An 18924-nucleotide genomic window follows, 5' to 3' on the forward strand; every position below is an offset into this window, starting at 1 on the left:
TGTGTGTGTGTGTGTGTGTCTGTGTGTGTGTGTGTCTGTGTGTGTCTGTGTCTGTGTGTGTGTCTGTGTGTGTGTCTGTGTGTGTGCATGTGTGTGTGTCTGTGTGTGTGTGTCTGTCTGTGTGCGTGTGTCTGTGTGTGTGTGTGTCTGTGTGTGTGTGTGTCTGTGTCTGTGTGTGTCTGTGTCTGTGTGTGTATGTGTGTGTGTGTGTGTGTGTGTCTGTGTGTGTGTGTGTGTGTGTGTGTGTGTGTGTGTCCACAACCCAGGCCTCACCATCTACCTCAGAGCCACACTCCCACAGCCACTCCTGCATAGCCACGCCTCCCGCCCCTGAATTCTGCGGTCTGCTCCGTCCGTCCGCCCGCCCGCCCGCATGAGAAGCCAGGGTCTTGGCAGCCCCTGGCGGCGGACGCTCGGGTGTCCGGGCTGGACGCAGCCCTCCCTGGCTGGCATGGGCTTGGGCAGGCTTGCTCACCGAGACGGCCTCCTCCATGTCCTTCTTGTTGAGGAGGGCGTGGTTGATGCGCAGCACGATCCAGTCGAACAGGGCGCTGTACAGAGACTTGGCCATGGAGTCCCGGGCGGTGATGGCCTAGGAACACACGTCTATGTGTGCACGGGTCCTGGGTCTTGAACTCAGGGCCTGGGCACCGTGCCTAAGCTCTTTCACTCAAGGCTACAGCTCAAGCCACAGCTGCACTACCCTACCAGCTTTTTGTGGTTAACTGGAGATTCAAGAGTCCCAGGGACTTTCCCCGCCTTGGCGGGCTTTGAACCGCAACCCTCAGATCTCACCTTCCACAGTAGGATTGCAGGCATGGAAGCCGCCAGCACCTGGCTTCTGTTGTTTTTTTTCTTCTTTTTGAGACAGAGTCTTTGCTACCTTGTGTGTGGGCTGTCCTTGAACTCAGACTCCTGTCTCCACCTCTCGAATAGCTCAGCCGGGACTACAGGCGTGTGCTTACACACTGGGCCCTACAGGCCCCCCGCTGTGCAGTCACAGGCCGTGTGCCGCTGCACTCAACGGCAGCTTGCACACACACACTGGGTTCCCGAAGTTTTCCCATCTGCAGGCGCTCTGCATTTCTGTGCGTGGCCAGGCTTGAGCCCGAGCCTGTGCAGGGCAGGCTGTGTCTCACACAGTGTGCTGAGGCCGGCCGCTCTGTGCTGCGTGGGTTTGGAGCTTAGGAACGCAGCCGGCGGCTCGCGGAGCCCGGCGCGCAGCATGCTGCACTTCTGGTGGCATGGGGACCCCCAAGATGACAGCGCAGCGAGGAGACGGCACAGCCCCGGCGCCGGCACTGCGGGTCTGCACCGCTGTCCGTGCGGTGCCGCTAACTGCGGGCCGCTGCCCCGGTTCTGGCTTTTCTGGATCCCGGGGGAAGCAGCTGCCCCGCGCATCTCTCTCATGGTGGTGCTGAGGGGCCCCGGAACTGCCGGGGTGCCCTCGGCACTGTGGGAAAGGCCCAACAGCTGCTCTGGGGTGAGGGGCCCCATGCACTGGCGGCCGCGTGACCAGGGACTTTCCTGTGACCGGCGGTGCTGCAAGTCACGCTGCTCTCGAGGGGACCGGCAGAGGTGGCGGGGCCGACTGCCGTGCCGGGGGCCCTCAGCTGGGTGCCCCCCAGAGGTCACATCCGGGCCCGCCCGCCAGAGAACATCATTGCTTTTGGTCTTTGGAACCTGAGCTCTGGCGCTGAGGTAGAAGGAAGTGTTTTATAGCTCGTACACAAATGTGTATGGTTGTATGTCAATAAAACTTTATTAACAGGCCAGTGTCCTCTGTTAAGAACCAGGATTCTAGCTGGGCGCTGGTGGCTCACGCCTGTCATCCTAGCTACTCAGAAGGCTGAGACCTGAGGAACGTCGTTCAAAGCCAGCCCGGGCAGGAAAGTCCCCATGAGACTCTTATCTCCAAAGACCCACCAGAAAACCAGAAGTGGTGCTGTGGCTCAAGGGGTAGAGCGCTGGCCTTGAGCTGAAGAGCTGAGGGACAGCGCCCAGGCCCAGAGTTCAGGCCCCACGTCCACCAACAACAAATAAGAACCAGGTTCCCACGAGCATATTGGGCCCCAGAGAGTAACATCCCGGTGCCAGCTCAGCCTGAGGACTGCAGCGGGCCTTCCGTAACACACACGGCTGCTCCCCCCTCCCCCCCCCCGCCATGCCTGCTGGCCGCAGCCCCCGCGCTCCATCAAGACTGCAACCCTGTGTGTGACCTGGGGGCGCCAGTGGGCGCTGGGGGACTGCCGGCCCAGGATGCGGGGGATGCCCACCCACACTGGGCTCTGCTCGTGAGGACCCCCCCCCGCAGCGCCGCGCTCGTTCACCTCTGCTCGTGAGTGCGGATCCCCCCCAGCACTGCTCGCTCACCTCTGCTGCTGAGTGGGGACCCCCGCCCCCCGCAGCCGTGCGCTCACCTCTGCTGCTGAGTGGGGACCCCCGCCCCCCGCAGCACGCGCTCACCTCTGCTGCTGAGTGGGGACCCCCGCCCCCCGCAGCGCGCGCTCACCTCTGCTGCTGAGTGGGGACCCCCACCCCCCAGCACTGCTCGCTCACCTCTGCTGCTGAGTGGGGACCCCCTGCCCCCCAGCACTGCTCGCTCACCTCTGCTGCTGAGTGGGGACCCCCTGCCCCCCCGCAGCGCGCGCTCACCTCTGCTGCTGAGTGGGGACCCCCACCCCCCAGCACTGCTCGCTCACCTCTGCTGCTGAGTGGGGACCCCCACCCCCCAGCACTGCTCGCTCACCTCTGCTGCTGAGTGGGGACCCCCGCCCCCCAGCACTGCTCGCTCACCTCTGCTGCTGAGTGGGGACCCCCGCCCCCCGCAGCGCGCGCTCACCTCGCTGAGGCTGTAGGGCAGGATGAGCTTGTCGTTGACCGTCACCGCTTTTCTTTTGGTCAGCACCTCCACCAGGATTTCTCGTTTCACCTGTTTCAAGGTCAAGGAGAAGGTCAAGGAGAAGAAGAGCTTGCAGGAGCTGCAGCCGCGGGTGGGGAAGTACCCAGGACCCCTGTCCCCCCCCACCTGCCCCCCCAGGCCGTGCCCAGGGCCGGCCCAGGCCCGGCTGGTCCACGCAGCCCCTGCGCCGGGGCAGCCACCAGACTCCCACAGCCTGGCCCTTCTGTGTGCCAGCCTCTGCCCAGACAGCAGCAGCGGGGCCCCTCACCACAGCGGCGCTCCTGTACCCCTGGGGAAAAGCTGAGCCCCTCTTGTGAGAAAAACCCAGAGGAGAACAGACTTGGAGAGCGGGAGGCGGCTGGAGGTGCAGCTCCTGGGGGCTTGCCCCTGCAGGGCTGACTGCTCCCCAACAGGCCGCCAAAAGAACCAGATGTCTGTCGCCCGGCGTCCGCTGAGGGTCTCTCCCTGCTGAGCACCACCGAACATGGACAAAAAGTCCATGCAACTATGCTGCCGTTTTTTTGGTCGGTCATGGGGCTTGAACTCTGGGCCTAGGCGCCGTCCCTCAGCTCTTCAGCTCAAGGCTAGCGCTCTACCACTTGAGCCACAGCGCCACTTCCAGTTTTCTGCTGGTTCGCTGGATATCAGAGTCTCATGGACTTTCCTGCCTAGGCTGGCTTTGAACTGAGATCCTCAGATCTCGGCCTCCTGAGCAGCCGGGATGACAGGTGGGAGCCACCCGGCCCAGCTCGCTGCCCTGTTTCATGGTTTTGTTTTTATGCGGTACTAAGGTTTGAACTCTCAGTTCCATGCTTACTACGCAGGCGCTCTACCTCTTCAGCTACACCGAAGACCTGTTTTTTGTTTTGTTTCTTAAACACTTTTGCTAGTACGTGATGTGATTCAGGCTGGACTTGAATTCTGGGCTCATGCGATCCTCCTAAGTGGCTGGAACTCCAGGCGCACGCTACCATGCCTGGCCCAGCTACGGTTTCAAAGCCACTTTCGCTTGAAGGTCTGAGGCAGGTGGTGGCCCTGCCCAGAGGCTTCCTGAGCTGAGGGGGGCAGTGGACCCCCTCTGCGGGTAGACACACTGAGGCGGCGGGGGTCACTGCCTGCGTGGGCCCGGCTGCCCTGCGGCGGCTGAGGGCACCGCGTCTGAAGGAGAAAGGAGAGGCAGTCACCTTCAGAAGCTGGGACAGCGTGTCCAGCACCTCAGGGGGCCCCACCTCCAGGCCTTCGTCTCGGCCCGTGGCTCTCTTCTTGTAGGTGACATTCCCCAGGTACAGGATGGCCGAGAGCACGGCGAAGATCCTGGAGGGACACAGAGCATGTGAGTTCCCAGGAGGACGGACTCCCGGGAAGCTGGGCTGAGCGCCGGGTGCGCAGGGAAGGCCTGACCCGACTCAGCGTGCTGTGGACCATGTCCACTGGGGGATGGGACTCTGTAGACTTAAAACAAAAAAGCTGGGAAGGTGGCGCAGTGGTAGAGCGCTTGTCTCACATGCATGAGGCCCTGGGTTCGATTCCTCAGTGCCACATACACAGAAAAAGCCAGAAGTGGCGCCGTGGCTCAAGTGGTAGAATGCTAGCCTTGAGCAAAAGCAGCTTGGGGACAGCGCCCAGGTCCCGAGTTCAAGCCCCAGGACTGGCAAACAAGCAAACCTAGTTTGTACTTTTTAAATTTTTGCAGTACTGGGGTTTGAACTCGGGGCCTGCCCCTGGTAGGTGGCCGTTCAGCCACTTGAGTCCCCTCCAGCCCTATTTAAATTTTACTTTTCAGATAAGGTCTTGCTTTTCTTTTTTGGCTTGGGTTGAGGGTCAGATCATTATCTTGTGCAGCTGGGATCACAGAGGGAACCCCCCTTGCCCAGCTTACGGGTTGAGATGAGAGTCTCAACATGTTTGCCTGGAGCTAGACTTGAATGGTGAGCCTCCCAGTCATCTCTGCTGGGATTACAGGAGTGAGTCACTGTGCAGGGCCTGTACTCTTTGCCTTGAGATAAGTGACCGAACTCACAATCCTCCCCTGTCCTGGGCTAACAGGCGTGTGCCGCCGTGCCCAGCTTCGTGTTGGTTTTGGCTGGTCTGCGCATGCACTGTGGCACCTGGCTGTCCTGGGAAGGCCCCTATTGGCCTGGGCTGGGGCGGGGCTCTGGGAGAGGGGGTGAGGTATCGGGCCAGGGCTGCCCCCTGCGGGCCGCTTGCTTACTGCTTCTTGGTGGCGGGGAGGAAGCCCACCATCTCCATGGCCTGCTTGAGTCTTTCGAAGTCATGCTTCAGGTCTTCTCCATCCTCGATCTTCAAGTTATGCTGGAAAAAAAAGCCGGAAGCATCCCGTTCAGGGCCTGGGGTGGGGCAGGCGGGAGCTGGGGCTCGGGCTCCAGCCCAGGGCCAGGGGCCAGGTCCCGGGACACAGGAATGAATGGGCTCCTTTATGCCGCCCCCTGGGAGCCATGTTGGGCTGGCCTCCGGGAACAGAGGTGGCGTCTGTGGCAGGCGCTGGCAGCCGTGTACCTGGTTGAGGTAGAAATAATCTTCAGGCTGTTTGAGCTGAAATTCCTGGCGCTCTTCCTCGCTGACTCCCAGTAACAAATAATAGAACACGTGGTAGTTCCTGCGTCCGGGGAGGAAGAGAAGAAAATGTCATTTGGGGAGGGAATGCAGAGCGGCTCTCCGGCCATCCCAGAGCATGCATTTGCAGAGCGCTGCCCGGGGCCCAGGACATTTGCTTCTCCCCTTTGGCTGCACAAAGACAGAGCTGGGGCTGAGTCCCAAGACAACCCGGGAATGAACAGCCTACCTCTCATCCTTCTCCTGGGAGACCAGGCGGGACTTTTCAAGCAGGTATTTCTCCACCACGGCCCTGTCATCACAAGGAAAAGGGAGAGAGAAACGGTGCGTGTGAATACTGTCTGCACACTGTTTCCGTCCCTCCTGAGTGCGGTGATGGAACCCAGAGCTGCGCACAACCGGGAAGCCACAGTTCTGGAATGTTCCATGACCACATGGGTACTGTCCACCTGGCAACAGGCCTCCTGTGAGGCCTGTCCCTCGGTCAGGCCCGATCCGGTGTGGGGAACTGTCAGTCAGCATCTTTATTTCCCTACATCAAAGTGGTCGCTTAAACTAGAATTGTTCAAGAAAAGCAGACCACGGCCGGGCGTGGCCGGGGCGGCCACCTTCCATTTTTCCTTCCTCACCCTCGTGAGTTACCCGTGGGTCACCCAGGTCTGCCAGCAAAAATGGAAAATTCTAGAAATAAAGAGTCCTAAGTTGTGTACTGCATAGCGCCGGCCCGGCGATGGAGGCCTGTCCGCGTGTCCCTGCCCCTGCCGTGGCGTGGTTGTGAGATCAGCCCACGCCCACACCGGCCCAGCCTTGCGGGCCCAGCTGTGGCCTTTGTTTTTTAATCAGCGCGTCTCCTAGGCGACTGCAACCCCAGCGACCTGACAGTCTGCACAGCACTCAGAACGCAAAGCTGCACAGTGCGTCCTTCGTAAGAGCTGCGCGCAGCAGGTGCTTGGGTTCAGATCTTGAGCATTAAAAGCCTAGTCAGGGTCTGGAGGCTCGGCTCGGCGGTAGAGCACCTGCCTAGTGAGTGCAGGACCCCAAGATTTAAACCTCAATACTGCCGAAACCCAAAAGCAAATGCCCCCCAAACTCGGTCCACAGCTGTCACTCTGTGGAGGTGGTGGGCCTTGTGAGAGGGCCTCAGGTCACTGTGGGGGGAGCCTTGTGGGAGGTCCTCAGACTACTGGGGGCGGGGCCTCATGGGGAGTCCTCAGGCCGCTGGGGGCGGGGCCTCATGGGAGGTCCTCAGGCCGCTGGGGGCGGGGCCTCATGGAGGTCCTCAGGCTGCTGGGGGCGGGGCCTCATGGAGGTCCTCAGGCTGCTGGGGGCGGGGCCTCATGGGGAGTCCTCAGGCCGCTGGGGGCGGGGCCTCATGGAGGTCCTCAGACTACTGGGGGCGGGGCCTCATGGGGAGTCCTCAGACTACTGGGGGCGGGGCCTCATGGGGGTCCTCAGGCCGCTGGGGGCGGGGCCTCATGGGAGGTCCTCAGGCTGCTGGGGGCGGGGCCTCATGGAGGTCCTCAGGCTGCTGGGGGCGGGGCCTCATGGGAGGTCCTCAGGCTGCTGGGGGCGGGGCCTCATGGGAGGTCCTCAGGCTGCTGGGGGCGGGGCCTCATGGGGAGTCCTCAGGCCGCTGGGGGCGGGGCCTCATGGAGGTCCTCAGGCTGCTGGGGGCGGGGCCTCATGGGAGGTCCTCAGGCCGCTGGGGGCGGGGCCTCATGGGAGGTCCTCAGGCTGCTGGGGGCGGGGCCTCATGGGAGGTCCTCAGGCTGCTGGGGGCGGGGCCTCATGGGGGTCCTCAGGCTGCTGGGGGCAGGGCCTCATGGGAGGAAGGAACTATCCTTGGGGTCTGCTCGTGATGGAGGTGGTCTTTGCTCTGCCATGTACTCCTGCTATGACGGACTGCCCCGCCAGCCCAAGATTCCGGGCCTGTTCATCACACCCTGAACCTGATCTACCTCTCTCCAGGACTCCATGACAGCAGGGGAAAGCTGACAGGGAACAGTAAGAATGGACAGGCAAACCACAGTGCAGGTCTGTTCTGCAGGGTCTGTGGTCTCTGCTATTGCCTGAGTGGCAGAAAAGTCTCTTCTGCAGATTGGGGTAGGGGTGCTGTTTAGAAAAGGGGGGTCTTGTAGATGTAGTGCACGGCTGAAAGATTGTTCTCAATGAGCTGAGTGGGCCTGAAGCCATCCACCACCGCATCCTAAGAAACTAGCAGCGGTGGCCAGGCACCGGTGGCTCCCACCTGTCATCCTAGCTACTCAGGAGGCTGAGATCTGAGGATCACGGTTCAAAGCCAGCCCAGGCAGGAAAGTCCATGAGACTCTTATCTCCAATAAACCACTAGAAAACTGGAAGTGGCACTGTGGCTCAAGGGGTAGAGTGCTCACCTTGAGCTGAAGAGCTGAGGGACAGCACCCAGGCCTAGAGTTCAAGCCTCACAACCGACCCCCCCCCCAAAAAAGAAAGTAGCAGCGGAAGAGGCAGACGGGGGGGGGGGAGAGGGGAGGGGGGAGGATTCAAGCAGAGACTGGAGGACGGGCCACAAGCCAAGGGAGGCCTGGGGCCATCAGAGGTGGGAAGGCAGGTGGGAGGGCAGGTGGCAGGAGGGAGGGCAGGTGGCAGGGCAGGTGGCAGGAGGGAGGGCAGGTGGGAGGAGGGAGGCAGGTGAGAGGAGGGAGGCAGGTGGCAGGAGGGAGGGCAGGTGGGAGGAGGGAGGGCAGGTGAGAGGAGGGAGGGCAGGTGGGAGGAGGGAGGCAGGTGGGAGGAGGGAGGCAGGTGAGAGGAGGGAGGCAGGTGGCAGGAGGGAGGCAGGTGGGAGGAGGGAGGGCAGGTGGGAGGAGGGAGGCAGGTGGGAGGAGGGAGGCAGGTGGGAGGAGGGAGGGCAGGTGGGAGGAGGGAGGCAGGTGGGAGGAGGGAGGCAGGTGGGAGGAGGGAGGCAGGTGGGAGGAGGGAGGCAGGTGGGAGGAGGGAGGGCAGGTGGGAGGAGGGAGGGCAGGTGGGAGGAGGGAGGCAGGTGGCAGGAGGGAGGGCAGGTGGCAGGAGGGAGGGCAGGAGGGAGGGCAGGTGGCAGGAGGGAGCGCAGCTCTATCAGCCCCTGGACAGCATGCTCTAGCCCTCTGGCGCCTCCAGGAAACCTGCTCCTGGTTCTTGTGTCTTCTTTTTTGGGGTGCTGAGGCTAGGGCTCAGGGCTAGGCGGGTGCTCTACCCCGGGACTCAAACCAGCCCAACGCCTGTGTTCTGTCCCCCCCCATGGCGGCACTGTAGCCGGCGTTGTGGCCCGGGGCGGAGCGTGGGGCCGGGCCTCGGCTAGAGAAGCGGTGTCCCAGCTGCCCGGCGCTGCGGCCCCGAGCCGCCGGGCGAGAGAATAAGCAGGACACTGCACTGTCTTCTTTTGTGTCAGGCCTAGGGCTTGAACTCCTTACTCAGCTCCAGGCTGGGGCGCTGCCACGCAGCCACACCTCCACTTCCAGAGTTTGGGTGTTCACTGCAGATGAGCATCTCACCCATTTCTCTGCCCGGACTGGCTTTGAACCACGATCCTCAGAGCTCAGGCTCCCGAGGAACTGGGACAGGCGTGGGTCCCGCGCCCACGGCTGCCGTCCCCGCCACACAGCAGGGCAAAGCGGGGAGGGAGTCCTGGCTGGGGCGCGCATGAGCCGGTGAGAAGCCAGACCCTTCAGAAACACCTAGTGAAAAACAGGGCTGGAGGCGTGGCCCAGCGGTATCGCGCCAGCCTAGAGAGAGCAAGGCCCCGAGTCCAAACTCCAGCGTAGCCCCGAACCCACATCAACACAAACCACAACAAGCAGCCACCTGGCTCGCGTACACGCCGTGGCACCAGAAGCAGCGTGTGACCATGATGGGGGGGGGGGCCACGGCGCCCGCCCGGCTCAGGCCTCGACCCTCCCTGCCCGGGCCGAGCCCCAAGCCTCGTGCGCCAGTCACAGCAGTGGGGGGGGGGCCCAGGCTTCCTCCCCAGTGTGGCCACGTGGGGGGAGGGGGCGCGCTTACCCTCGCACGATGCCGCTCTCCAGGTAGTTGACCTGGATGAACTTCCCGAACCTGCTGGAGTTGTTGTTGTGGGCCGTCTTGGCGTTCCCGAAGGCCTGTGCGGAGAACGGAGGCGGGCAATCAGACCACAGTCCCTGTGGGTCCAGCTTCCCTGTCCCCAGAGCCGCCCAGTCCCCCACGCAGGGGCGGAGACAAGAGTGGGGGGAGGGGGAGGCAGGGGCTGGGGGGAGGGGGCGGCAGGGGCTGGGGGAGGGGGAGGCAGGGGCTGGGGGGAGGCAGGGGCTGGGGGAGGGGGAGGCAGGGGCTGGGGGGAGGGGGTGGCAGGGGCTGGGGGAGGGGGAGGCAGGGGCTGGGGGAGGGGGAGGCAGGGGCTGGGGGGAGGCAGGGGCTGGGGGAGGGGGAGGCAGGGGCTGGGGGAGGGGGAGGCAGGGGCTGGGGGGAGGGGGAGGCAGGGGCTGGGGGGAGGGGGTGGCAGGGGCTGGGGGAGGGGGAGGCAGGGGCTGGGGGAGGGGGAGGCAGGGGCTGGGGGAGGGGGGGCAGGGGCTGGGGGGAGGGGGAGGCAGGGGCTGGGGGGAGGGGGAGGCAGGGGCTGGGGGAGGGGGAGGCAGGGGCTGGGGGAGGGGGGGCAGGGGCTGGGGGAGGGGGGCAGGGGCTGGGGGGAGGGGGAGTCAGGGGCTGGGGGGAGGGGGAGGCAGGGGCTGGGGGAGGGGGGAGGCAGGGGCTGGGGGAGGGGGGAGGCAGGGGCTGGGGGAGGGGGGAGGCAGGGGCTAGGGGGAGGGGGCGGCAGGGGCTGGGGGAGGGGGAGGCAGGGGCTGGGGGAGGGGGGCGGCAGGGGCTGGGGGGAGGGGGAGGCAGGGGCTGGGGGAGGGGGCGGCAGGGGCTGGGGGGAGGGGGAGGCAGGGGCTGGGGGAGGGGGCGGCAGGGGCTGGGGGGAGGGGGGAGGCAGGGGCTGGGGGAGGGGGAGGCAGGGGCTGGGGGGAGGGGGAGGCAGGGGCTGGGGGAGGGGGAGGCAGGGGCTGGGGGGAGGGGGCGGCAGGGGCTGGGGGGAGGGGGAGGCAGGGGCTGGGGGAGGGGGAGGCAGGGGCTGGGGGGAGGGGGCGGCAGGGGCTGGGGGAGGGGGAGGCAGGGGCTGGGGGGAGGGGGAGGCAGGGGCTGGGGGGAGGGGGAGGCAGGGGCTGGGGGAGGGGGGGCAGGGGCTGGGGGGAGGGGGAGGCAGGGGCTGGGGGAGGGGGAGGCAGGGGCTGGGGGGAGGGGGAGGCAGGGGCTGGGGGAGGGGGGAGGCAGGGGCTGGGGGAGGGGGGGCAGGGGCTGGGGGAGGGGGGCAGGGGCTGGGGGAGGGGGCGGCAGGGGCTGGGGGAGGGGGGAGGCAGGGGCTGGGGGAGGGGGGCTCAGTGCGACTGGGAGAGACCCTGGTTCTAAAATGGAGAAAAAAACCTCCAAAAGCCAGTCACAATTCTGGGCCGACAGGGACTCAGCTGGACACCAATATGGCGGCCACGCAGTCCCTTTTACAGGTGACGGAAACGGAGGTGCTATATGATATAAGCAATTGCTAGAAAAAAGAAAAGAACAAAGGCAGCCCGGTGCGGGTGGCGCACGCCTGCCATCCCAGCTACTCAGGAGGCTGAGGTCTGAGGATCGGGGTTCAAAGCCAGCCCGGGCAGGAAAGTGCATGAGACTTATTTCCAATGAACCACCAGAAAACCAGAAGTGGCGCTGTGGCTCAAAGTGGTAGAGCGCTAGCGCGGGGACAACACCCAGGCCCTGAGTTCGAGCCCCATGACCGACAAAAAAATGATAAAATTGGGGGATGAGGAGCATTAGTGGAGATATATGGTGGGGTTCAATAGTTTGGGGGTGCAGGACAGAAGGGTGAGGTGAATACACTGCACGGGCGTGGGGACACTTCGTGGTGAAGCCCCAGTAACGAATGCATACTAAGAAACAGACAGAAACGCTGACCTCTCCCCGCACATCGCCAATCCTTTCTTTTGGCACTGGTCCTGGGGCTGGAACCAGCGCTTGGGCTTTCTTTGGCTCAGCGTTGTTGCTCAAGGCGAGCGCTCTTACCACCGGACCACTGCTCCACTTCTGCCTTTGTTTTTTAGTGGTTCGGTGGAGGTAAGAGTCTCACAGGCTTTTCCTACCCAGATGGGCCTCAAACTGCAGTCCTCAGCTCTCAGCCTCCTGAGCTAGGATTACACAGGTGGGAGGTACGGGTGCCAGGTTCACGGAGCTGCAGATACGCAACCACAGCTACAGAGAGAGCGACGCAGAATGTTCCATCCTTCCGTGGACAGGGAGCCTAACCTCTGTGGGAACACAGCAGCCAAAGATGGCTTCTACTCGCGAAGGGTGAGGAACAACAACGGAAGGATAAAAGCCGTGGGAAGCAAAGCTCGGCTTCCTGATGCACGCGGCCTGAGCCCCACGCCGCCAGATGGCACAGGCGCGAGGGTGCGGACGGGAGGCGGGCTGGCGGGGACGCCACAGCCGCGCCACAGCGGTGCACTGCGGGACGGCTGTCCACCCCCGCTGGGAGGGTCGGGAGGTCCCCTGGAACCTCCACGTGGGGGAGTGGGCAGGCTTCCCGCTGGGATGAGCAGAGCTCAGGAAGCTCTCTGGTAACCAGCTGTCTAGCCGGGCCTGGTGGCGGTGCCTGTAATCCCAGACACTGGAGAGGTAGAGATGGGACCACCAAGGTCAAAGGCGCGGATAAACCAAAGCAACCCTGAGCTCAAACCCCAACGCCGCGGGAGAAGGGGAAGGAGAGCAAACGCAGGGAAGGCTGCGTCCTGTCCCATGGGTGGGTGGAGGGGAGCTTGGCCGGGGACTGCAGTCGCAGCCTCCCCAGGCTCCGCTCACCCCAGGGCCATGGAAGTGAAGCAGGAAGTTACCTGACACGGCCTGGGGCCAGGCAGCCTGAGCGGCTCCACCCCCAGGGGATCAGAGCCTGCCTGCTGCCCAGGTAGGCACCCCAGACACAGGCCCGGATGCCCCAGAGCGCCCAGCCTCGCGGGCGCTGCCGAGACCCCGCCAGGCGCAGACTGGGCTGCGCTGCGCCCGCCCGCTGACCTCACGCGTCTGGAATGCGTCTCGGCACACTGACACTTCTCCAGGCCCCGCTAAAAATATCCGGTCGGTGCCATTAGACATCCAGGGAGGAAGCGCTGGCCGGGGGCCAGGGCTCTGCTGAGAGGCGCTGCCTGGCCTGGGCAACACCGCTGGGGACACTCAGACCCCAAGTGCATGGGGGGCAGGGGCAGGGGTGTGGGCGCAGACCCCGGCTGCGGGCAGTGATTGGAGGCAATCTGGGAGGCCACACGCAGAACACCCACCAAGCCAGGGCCAGAAAGGTCCTCACGAAACTCAGGGAACACAGCTCCTTCTTTTCTTACATTAAAAAACAAAACAAAAAAACCCACGGTGCAGCAGGGCACAGTGGCTCACGCCCATAATCCCAGCTCTATTGTAAGCTTGATCCCAGGGGATCAAGATTCAAGGCCAAGTTGTAAGTTGGAGAGACGCCATCTCGAGTTCGGCCGGGAACAGAGACACATGCCTGTCACCCCAGTGACCCAGGGAAGCACAGAGAGGCACAGCAGGATCACAGTCTGGCCTGGCCATAGATTAAAAAAAGAGCAGTATGAACAGGGGCCGGAGGGCTGGCTCCAACGCGAAGCTCCAAGTTCAAAGCTCAGGACTGCTGAAAGTATTGCACAATAAAAGCCTGGCTGCTGGCATCCGCCCTGTGCTTCAGGGGAAAAGTTTAAGCTGAAGGAATGAGATTTGCCCGTCTCACTTCTGCGTGGATGTCCGAAGGGAGTGACATCACCTCGACGTGACACCACAGACGCTGCTCACAACAGTCCACAGGGAGCAAGCGAGGGCCACCAACAACCAATGCAGAAAGATAACTCGGCACACGCTCACAACAGAGCACTCGCAGCCACGCCAGGCGCCGGCGGCTCCCGCCTGCCATCCCAGCGACTCAGGAGGCTGAGATCTGAGGATGGTGGTTCAAAGCCAGCCCGGGCAGGAAAGTCTGTGAGACTCCGATCTCCAAGGAACCACTCAGAAAATCGGAAATGGTGGTGCTGTGGCTCAAGTGGTAGAGCGCTAGCCTTGAGCTGAAGAGCTGAGGGACAGCGCCCAGGCCCAGAGCTCAGGCCCCACATCCAACGAAGATAAAAAATACCACTCAGCCATAAAAAAGAATGAAAGCCTGCCACTCTAGAGGACTTGGATAAAATGCCCTAAGCCAGACCCTGAAAGAGAGAGACACACACACACACACACACACACACACACACACACGCACACACACGCGCGCGCGCGTGCGCACACACTCACTCTCCCACATACACACACTCACACGCACACACACGCACTCACGCGCGCACGCACTCTCCCACACACGCACACACACGCACACGCACTCACACGCGCGCGCACACACTCACGCACATACACACTCACGCACACACACTCCCACGCACACACACACGCGCGCACACACACCCACGGAAGCAAAACCAGGTGAACTCACCAAAGCTAAGACTCCGCAGTTGGCTTCCAGGCCAGTGGGGTGTGTGGGAGACGCCGGCACAGGGCACGCGTGGCGCGCACGAGGGCCATGCTCAGGAGCACCGCCTGGCGCTCAGGCAGCCGGCTGGGCTTTCCCACCCCAGAAGCTGAAGGCCCCACACCAACAGCACACCTTGTCTCCCGTCCACGGGTGGGCCACGGACTCTCGGGGAATGGGGGCGCGCACGTGTGCGTGTGTGTGCGTGTGTGCGCGTGCGTGTGTGTGAACCTCCCAGACGGGCCACAGCCTCTTCCGTCGACGACTGTCCTCCCAGACTGACTTGCAGCTGCCTGAGAGGAACATTCTAGAAACTTCTAGTGGCTTCCTCTAGGTCACCTTTTCCGGTGGGGTTGTCCTTTGCTTTTCTGAGCTTCTGACAGAGCTTTCACACTCACTGGTTGGCTGCCATAGTTTAGAATGTCTTTTTTGTTTTGCCCAGGCTGGTCCCTCTCCGCCTTCCAGGTGGCCGGGACTCCGGGAGTGTGTCCCTGGCACCCGCCACGGGGTGCAGGTGACCCCGCGGCTGCGCTGGCCTCTGTGACGTAGACCGTGTGCTGTGACAGCGGAGACTCACGTGGGGGCTCCTGAGCAGCCCCCCCCGCCCCCTCCCTCACACGCAGGAGTCGGGCCCGGCAGGGACGCAGACTCAGGAAGTGGGGAAAGATGGGTCTCCAGGGGGTCCCGCTCCCCAGGGGGGCAAGGGAGGAGGGCGGGGGGGTGGAGGGCGGCGGGGCGGCGCGGCCTGCGGCTGGGGTGAGGTAGTGGAGTCGCGCCGAGCTCCTGGCTCCCGGCTCTGTGGAGGAGGAAGTGGAGGCTCTCAGGGGCCTGGCTCACACCCAGCTTCCGCTGGGCGCTGGGCTGCTCTCTTCCGGTTGCCCAACAGGCTTGGGGCTCCCCGCTGGCACTGGCCAAAGGGGCCCGACACCATCTGCAAAGAAGTGTGTCGGGGGCGCCCCACCACAGCAATCCCCCCCCAACACAGCGACAGGAACTGCTTTAAGACAGGCGCCTCCCTCCCAGCCAAGCCCCCAGGCCCCGCTGCAAACCCTGCAGGGCACAATCTTAACGAACACCCCCCAATACAATTACTGGGGCTTTTCTGCCTTTCTGTACCAGTCCTGGGGCTTGAACTCAGGGGCCTGGGCACTGTCCTTGAGCTTTGTCACTCCACACTGGTGCTCTACCACTTGAACCACAGCTCTACTTCTGGCTCTTTCCCACACCGTGCGCAGCGTTTCTAGAACCTATCCATCCCGCGTAACTGAGGCCTGAAGCTGCGATCAGCATCTCCCCGTTTCCTGCCCACTCCGCCCCCAGCATGGGCCTGACTAATCATTTAGATTCCTCCCAGGGGTGAGATCATGTGGCATTTATGTTTCTGTGTCTGGCGGCCCGCACCTCACGTAATGCCTTCCAGACTCATCACACGGCGGCGAGCGGCAGGATTCCATCTTCTCTCCCCTTCCTCCCTGGGCTGCATGTCAAACCCAGGGCCGGAGCCACAAATCCCTCCCCCATTAGAGATGGCAGGCCCTTCAACTCACAATCCTCCCGCCCCACCCTCCAAGTGCTGGGGTTACAGGTGTGTCCTACTGTACACCCAGCTAGAATATCCTTCTAGATGATACTCCATTGTATAGTTATTTCCCTCCTTCCTCCTCTCAACCTTTTTCCCCTGTCATGGCTCCCTCTCTTTCTCCCTTCTTTCCTAGAAATGGAAGCAGGGTCTCCTGCGTGCTGGGTGTGCTGTACGGTGCCCCTTCTGGAGATGGGTCTCACTTTGCAGCTTGGGGGGAGGGGAGTCCCCAGAACTGTCAATCCTCCTGTCTCAGCCTCCTGAGGATTCCAGGTGCTGGGACTCGAAATGATGTAACTCCTAGGAGAGGAGCCCAGGGCAGTGGCACATGCCTGCAGTCCTGGCCCTCAGGGGGCTGGGGAAGGAGCGCGTGTAGGTTGTTGCAGGCCAACCTGGGCTCCACGGTGAACCCCAGACTCAGAGCACAAACGAAGGAATCATTTCTGTGTGACTTCCAAGTGTCAGCCTCCCTCCCTCCCTCCCTCCCTCCCTCCCTCCCGCTCAGCTCAGCCACTGACACCGCCAGCGTCTCCCTCAAAAGCGGGCCGAACATGCCAGCAGGACCTGTGCTGCCTTTCACTCCCCTCCTCCACTTTCCACAGACCCTTTTTTGCTGCTGTGCTTCTGGAGACGGGCCCCAGAGCCCACCCAGGCCGGCCCCAAACCTCCATCCTCCGGCCCCAGCCTCCCAAGTCCCATGACGACGGCGGCAGGCACCCGCCCAGGGAGGCCTTCCAGGGTACCAAAATACACCCCGTCATTTCCAGCTCCTCTCAGATGTGGCTTCTCCACAAACACAGCTTCTACTTCTGTCTCAAACGGGCTTGGATCATTCCGGAGGGTCGGGACTGCGGCCGGCCGGAAAGGCAGGGACTGGCCCTTCCCTCTGGCCAGTCAGTGCCTGACCCTCCCTGGGCTAGCCACACCACGCAGTCCCCCGCGCTGCCCCCCATCACCCTGGCCTCCGCTGAGCCCCCCCATCACCCTGGCCTCCGCTGAGCTCCCCTGGCCCCCCCCATCACCCTGGCCTCTGCTGAGCCTCCCCCCCATCACCCTGGCCTCCACTGAGCCCCCCCGCTGCAGGATGGTGTGGCTGCTTGGCCTTCCCGAACCCTGAGGTCCCCACGCGGACGCCCTGCCCCAGGTGCAGCCCGCGTCCTGCGGCCCTGGACACCCACTTCCAGTCTGGCCTTGTCACGGCGGTTGGGAGGCTCGGGGGGACGGTGAGCCCCGCGGTCCCGACCCCAGCGAGTCCCTGGCAGACAGAGGAAGGAGACAGCTGGAAGCCTCGGGGGCCCCACGCAGCCCAGACACGGGACCCCCGGGGTGTGTCCTTCCACAGACGAGCGCACCTGGCGGTGCTGATGGGGTCGTCGGGGGCGGGGATGGCAGGGGCGACACTGTGCCCGGCCCCGGCCCGTGTTCTCTATGACACGGCCCAGCCATCTACAGCAGCTGCCCGTGTCTTCCACTCAGCCCAGTGCCACGGGGCACGCGCAACACCCACGCGCCCACATGCCTACTTAGGAGTGACAGAGCCCGAGGCTCTGGTGTGAAAGGCGGAGAGTGGCGAGGAGCCTCTTGCACTGCGTCACAGCCAAAGGACACTGGCCCCGAAATGACAAGACAAACACAAGTCCGCCTGCAGGGCACAGGGTTTGTGTGTGTGTGTCTGTGTGTGTGTCTGTGTCTGTGTGTGTATGTGTGTGTATGTGTGTGTCTGCAGGGCACAGGGTGTGTGTGTGTGTGTCTGTGTGTGTGTGTCTGTGTGTGTGTGTCTGTGTGTGTGTGTCTGTGTGTCTGCAGGGCACAGGGGGTGTGTGTCTGTGTGTGTGTATGTGTGTGTCTGCAGGGCACAGGGTGTGTGTGTGTGTGTCTCTGTGTGTGTGTATGTGTGTGTATGTGTGTGCAGGGCACAAGGTGTGTCTCTGTGTGTGTCTGTGTGTGTGTGTGTGTGTGTGTGTAGGGCACAGGGTGTGTGTGTGTGTCTGTGTGTATGTGTCTGTGTGTGTATGTGTGTGTCTGCAGGGCACAGGGTGTGTGTGTGTGTGTGTGTGTGTGTCTGTATGTGTCTGTGTGTGTGTGTGTGTCTGCAGGGCACAGGGTGTGTGTGTGTGTGTGTGTGTATGTATCTGTGTGTGTTGCAGGGCACAGGGGTGTATGTGTATGTGTGTGTGTCTGTGTGTATGTGTCTGTGTGTGTATGTGTGTGTCTGCAGGGCACAGGGTGTGTGTGTGTGTGTGTGTGTGTGTGTCTTTTTCTCAAATACTTTGGGGTGCACAGTGGACCGAATTGTGGGTCCAGAGGGCCGATTCTGTCAGGCAGCAAACCTTCCCTGCCAAAGGCCCAATCATGTGGACTTTGGGAGCTGCGTTTGTCACTGGGGGAGGACAAGGTGGCTCCAGGCATTATGCAAAGGTGAAGGCACGGCCATGCGCCAATAAAACTTTATTTGTAGAAACAGGCGCTGGCAGGTGTAACCTAGGGGCTGTAGTCTGCCAACCCCTGGCACAGACAAAAACAACGGAAGCCCAGTTAGGAGAGGTGGTGGAGTTGAACGGGGCAGGAATGGTGAGCGGCAGCGAGGCGGGTCAGGATGTGTGATGGGGGAAAGAACGGGGGGGGGGGGGGGAACACGTTCCCTACGGTGGCTCTGGCTTCTCTGCCTAAGAAGCGCAAAGGAGGGACACTTCTGGTGTTGGTTTAAATGGTGGCACACTCTGAAGCCCTAGCTACTTGGGACACTGACGTCAAGAGGATTACAGTTCAAGGCCAGCCCAGGCAGAGATGTGCAAGGGACCCCCATCTTAACCTGTACGTGTGTGGGGGCGGGGGCGGGGGGCGGTATAATACACGCCTGTCATCCCAACTGCATGGAAGACTTGAGGTTGGGAGGATCGTGGTTCCAGGCCAGCCTGGAAAGAAGTTTGCCAGAAGCCATCTCAAGAGCAAGGAGAGGCTGTGGGAAGCCTAAAGGAAGCTTCTGGTGCAGATGCACGCCTGGCCAGGGAGGAAGGGCCCGTCCAGAAATAAGCAGTGCAGAAACAGGCTGCACGCGTGGCGAAGCACACACCCAGGGGCCAGGGACGGGACACCGCACGCAGGGAGCCACTGGTGACCGCGCCACAGCACCTGCGCCTCTGACACAGGCGTCCACACCCGACGCCCAGGGACACACGATACCGACGGAGCCAAAGCCTCTGTATCTCCACCATGCCAATGCACACGGAGATCACACACACACACACACACCACCAGCACCACCAG

The 18924-nt window shown here is 62.9% G+C and overlaps 1 protein-coding gene across 12 annotated transcripts in view; it reads right to left on the bottom strand.

Annotated features, from left to right (window-relative positions):
- Window positions 1-18924, bottom strand: part of LOC138817710 (unconventional myosin-IXb-like) — a 67260-nt gene that overhangs the window by 22606 nt on the left and 25730 nt on the right. For all 12 annotated transcript variants that reach the window (XM_070008291.1, XM_070008287.1, XM_070008293.1 and 9 more), the window contains exons 3-9: window positions 9494-9588; window positions 5706-5768; window positions 5420-5519; window positions 5115-5215; window positions 4087-4216; window positions 2843-2932; window positions 476-592 (exon numbers count right to left, since the gene is read on the bottom strand). In XM_070008291.1, the coding sequence (XP_069864392.1) occupies window positions 476-592; window positions 2843-2932; window positions 4087-4216; window positions 5115-5215; window positions 5420-5519; window positions 5706-5768; window positions 9494-9588 (696 nt within the window). The remainder of the gene's footprint in view (window positions 1-475; window positions 593-2842; window positions 2933-4086; window positions 4217-5114; window positions 5216-5419; window positions 5520-5705; window positions 5769-9493; window positions 9589-18924) is intronic.

Source organism: Dipodomys merriami, unplaced genomic scaffold (genome assembly GCF_024711535.1).
Source record: "Dipodomys merriami isolate MVZ:Mamm:240054 unplaced genomic scaffold, mDipMer1.0.p SCAF_70, whole genome shotgun sequence".
In the NCBI taxonomy this organism is placed as follows: domain Eukaryota; kingdom Metazoa; phylum Chordata; class Mammalia; order Rodentia; family Heteromyidae; genus Dipodomys; species Dipodomys merriami.